Genomic DNA, 3,332 nt, shown 5'->3' with positions numbered 1-3,332 from the left:
CTATAACAAACCAAACCACACTTCAGATGCTTACTTCTCAACCGGTAAACTGAAAACCGTTTATAAAGGCATCAAAAAAGCAGATATTTAAAGTTGCAATGACGTTTTAAAAGGTGTATCTAAGTGTATAACGTAATCTGCCAATGAAACCTATTCCATAAATACCCATCACTGAATATCTTAGCGAATACGAGGTTAAGCGTAAGTGTTATTAGAAAATGAAATGAATCGTTCGGTTCCAATGAAGAAATTTAATGAATAAGAAGCGATACATTCCAGTTCACACTCTCAAAAATATCATATTTTGATGTTTTTTAAATTTTAAACACAAAGCTATATAATGGGCTACCTGATCTGTGCTCTGCTCACCGTAGGTATCGAAATCCAATTTTTACCGTTATTATCAGACTTACCGCTGAGCCACAGAGGGAATATTTTGGGACAAATTATTTCGAGGCCGGTTTTCGATATGAATATAACTTATGAAATGATTTCTACGCTATTTATCACGTAGAGTGCGAAGTTAGTTAATTTGTGGTAATCCATATTGTAAACGTGTGACTCATACATTCAATAAATGTAATATAATTTTCTTTTCAGCCCTGTTTTGAACACAACGACTTTCGATTAACCCAATGTTCAGCGTTCAATAATGTACCCTATCGAGGAAGATTGTACGAATGGTTACCATTTTACGATCCAGAAGATGTTTGTGCCCTCACTTGCCAAGCGAAGGATTTCAAGTTTGTCGCTAAGCTTGCGTCTGCCGTTAAAGATGGTACTCGCTGTCGAGAGGGGTCGCTTGATATGTGTGTGGACAAGAAATGTATGGTAAGCAGGTGACCATTGTCCATCTTCAACGTCATCTGTCCGAACATATTATTTTTTACTCCTTTTATTTAATTTTAAAAAATCGCAAGAAATAAGAACTACACAACAATGACGTGAAAAAATGAAAAGCTATGAAAAAATAATTTATGTTAATTGTATAATCTACTTTGAAATGTTAAGAGGGTCTTACTTTTACATTATAAGAAACTTTCTAATCAATCGATAAATATTGTAAAAATATTTATTTTTTAGTGTGTAAAACAGTGGTCTTTAATATTAGAACCTGATTACATTTTAAATACGTTATGCCCCTGAAAGTGGAGTTTGTTTTGTCTTGATATTAACATAAAATGTGTGTTTCTACACTTTAGAAAGTGGGGTGCGACCTTGAGCTGGGATCTGATAAAAAGATAGACGAGTGTGGAGTGTGTGGGGGAGATGGATCAACATGCCGACAGCCGGATTACGTGTGGGAAGAGACACACTTGTCTCCTTGTTCAGTGACCTGTGGAGGAGGTACGTTTAAGCCATCTGGTACCAGAAAAAAAAATTAACGACTGATTTTTAGGGCTAGATACTTATGCTAAGATATTTTCTTTGTGTTTGTCCCTTAACAACATCTGGCAACGAATGTATATCGCGGATGCCGCATCGTAAATTTGTTTGAAAGAATATATATATAAATGAACGTTTGATAAGGCTGTATATATATTTTTCAGTCGGCTGTCACTTTGTTACGTATTAGCTTTACACGACCATTTTTCTCCGGCGAGAAATTTCTCGCAACGATCATTTCGTAAAATTATCTAAAGTTCGTTGTTATAACAAACTAATTAGCTCATTTAAAAAGGATCATCATAGTTCTTTGAAAGTGTATTCCAATATAATGTTCAATAAATTCTGATGATTCACAAAATTTCCCGATATTAACTCCTATTTCGTAAATTATAAATTAGTTTGTTTGTTTGTTTTTGCATTTTCATTCAAAGATATTCAAAAGATTGCCTGCGCATAGCCATCCCTAATTTTGAACTGATAGACTAGGGGTAATGTAGTTAGTCAACAGCACCAACCGCCAACTTCAGGGACAGTCTTGTGTGAACAAGTAATGGGATTTGACCGTCATTCTTATGGCGTCCCCACGGAGACAAAAGCGCAAAATGCCTTGGATTCACAGTCTAGGCACGCTACTATTAGGCTACGCTAGGCCCTATATATTAGCTCTTACATATCACATATTATTTGAAACAACAACTAGCTTATGAAACCTGAGATTGACGCTTTTTGACATTTCGTGTAATCGACTCGTATATTTTTTTATCAAACCTTTTGCCCATGGATAGGGCCGTTTCTTTTGTGGCGTTACTAACCTGCTTATTTTTAGTGATTTGTTATAGAAACACGAATATGTTTCTGCTGTTTCACAAAGTGACTTTAGTAACAATTAATCACCAGCTATCTCATTTTGTAATTTTTGTATTCTTAAGATTTTACCCACAACAACCTTCACAAAGCAACTCCTACGTTATTTCAACCTTACAGAACTTAACATTAATTTATGGATTAACAATTTTAAATCACAAAAGGTTTGTTATACTTAAGAAAATATAAGACTGAAAAGTAAGGAAAAATGTCTTGCGAAAGACATTTAAAATACTTACCTGTACACGGACTTAATAAATTAGGAACAGATTAGTTTTATTTTTTGTTTATTACACACGGCTTACTTTAGTCGCATATAAAATGTTCTGAAAATAAATATATATATATATATAATAATAACCTTGTTCTGAAACTGTAGTAAAAGTGTGACATATTTTTATTTAGTGTAGTTGATATACCGTATTCCACCTATCTTAGCCTTCTACGTATTGAGAAAAAATATTAAATTTTAATTGTTTATTTCAGCAGCAACGTTAGAAAGCAATGTTTTATTTTTATCGAACAGAAGTCCAGTCTAACGTATCAGTTCATCGTTTTAAGTTTGCTATTTTTGAAAAATCCCATAGGCATCTACCAGCTGTATTACACTAGACCGGAGGTTTTGATTAGCACTTAGCCAAACATTTTTTCCCGAGGGGTAGTTCTCGCTTCGATGGGGAAGCTGGAATTAGAATAGAAATCTGTGTATAATGCCAGGAAATGTGTTCTCCTTCGTAAGCTTTGTCAGCTTGTCAAATCCACACCCTGATGCCTGAGGTTAGGCTTCGGCGTTCACGCTGTAAACTTGACACCGGAGCTAACTACGGTATTGACTGAAACCGCTCATTCACTGTTAGCTTTATAGGAAACCTAAAAGGCTGTTTGTGTTCGGAGTTCTGATATTCTTTCACTGCTCTCGTGTTAATACCTCCTTTCGTCGCTCATGTTCATGGTTCTTTAAGAGAGCGTAACAGAAGATACAGGAAATCCTTAGATTTCTTTTATCACGTGTGTGCGCGGCAAACGCGCATAAATATGTCAGTTCTACCTTCTTCTACGTATCGAATTAATAACTAACT

The 3,332-nt window shown here is 35.1% G+C and overlaps 1 protein-coding gene across 1 annotated transcript in view; it reads left to right on the top strand.

Annotated features, from left to right (window-relative positions):
• LOC111085088 (ADAMTS-like protein 3) overlaps positions 1-1,347 on the top strand; it is a gene marked incomplete at its 3' end in the record, with an annotated part of 88,339 nt that extends 86,992 nt beyond the window's left edge. Inside the window, exons 4-5 of the mRNA XM_022382236.1 lie at positions 601-831; positions 1,203-1,347. Of these exons, the coding sequence (XP_022237944.1) occupies positions 601-831; positions 1,203-1,347 (376 nt within the window). The remainder of the gene's footprint in view (positions 1-600; positions 832-1,202) is intronic.
• Between the last annotated feature and the right edge of the window lie 1,985 nt (positions 1,348-3,332).

This window comes from Limulus polyphemus, unplaced genomic scaffold (assembly GCF_000517525.1).
Source record: "Limulus polyphemus unplaced genomic scaffold, Limulus_polyphemus-2.1.2 Scaffold232, whole genome shotgun sequence".
NCBI lineage: Eukaryota > Metazoa > Arthropoda > Merostomata > Xiphosura > Limulidae > Limulus > Limulus polyphemus.
Note: the sequence above shows the minus strand (reverse complement) of the source record. Positions and strands in the feature narration are given on the sequence as shown.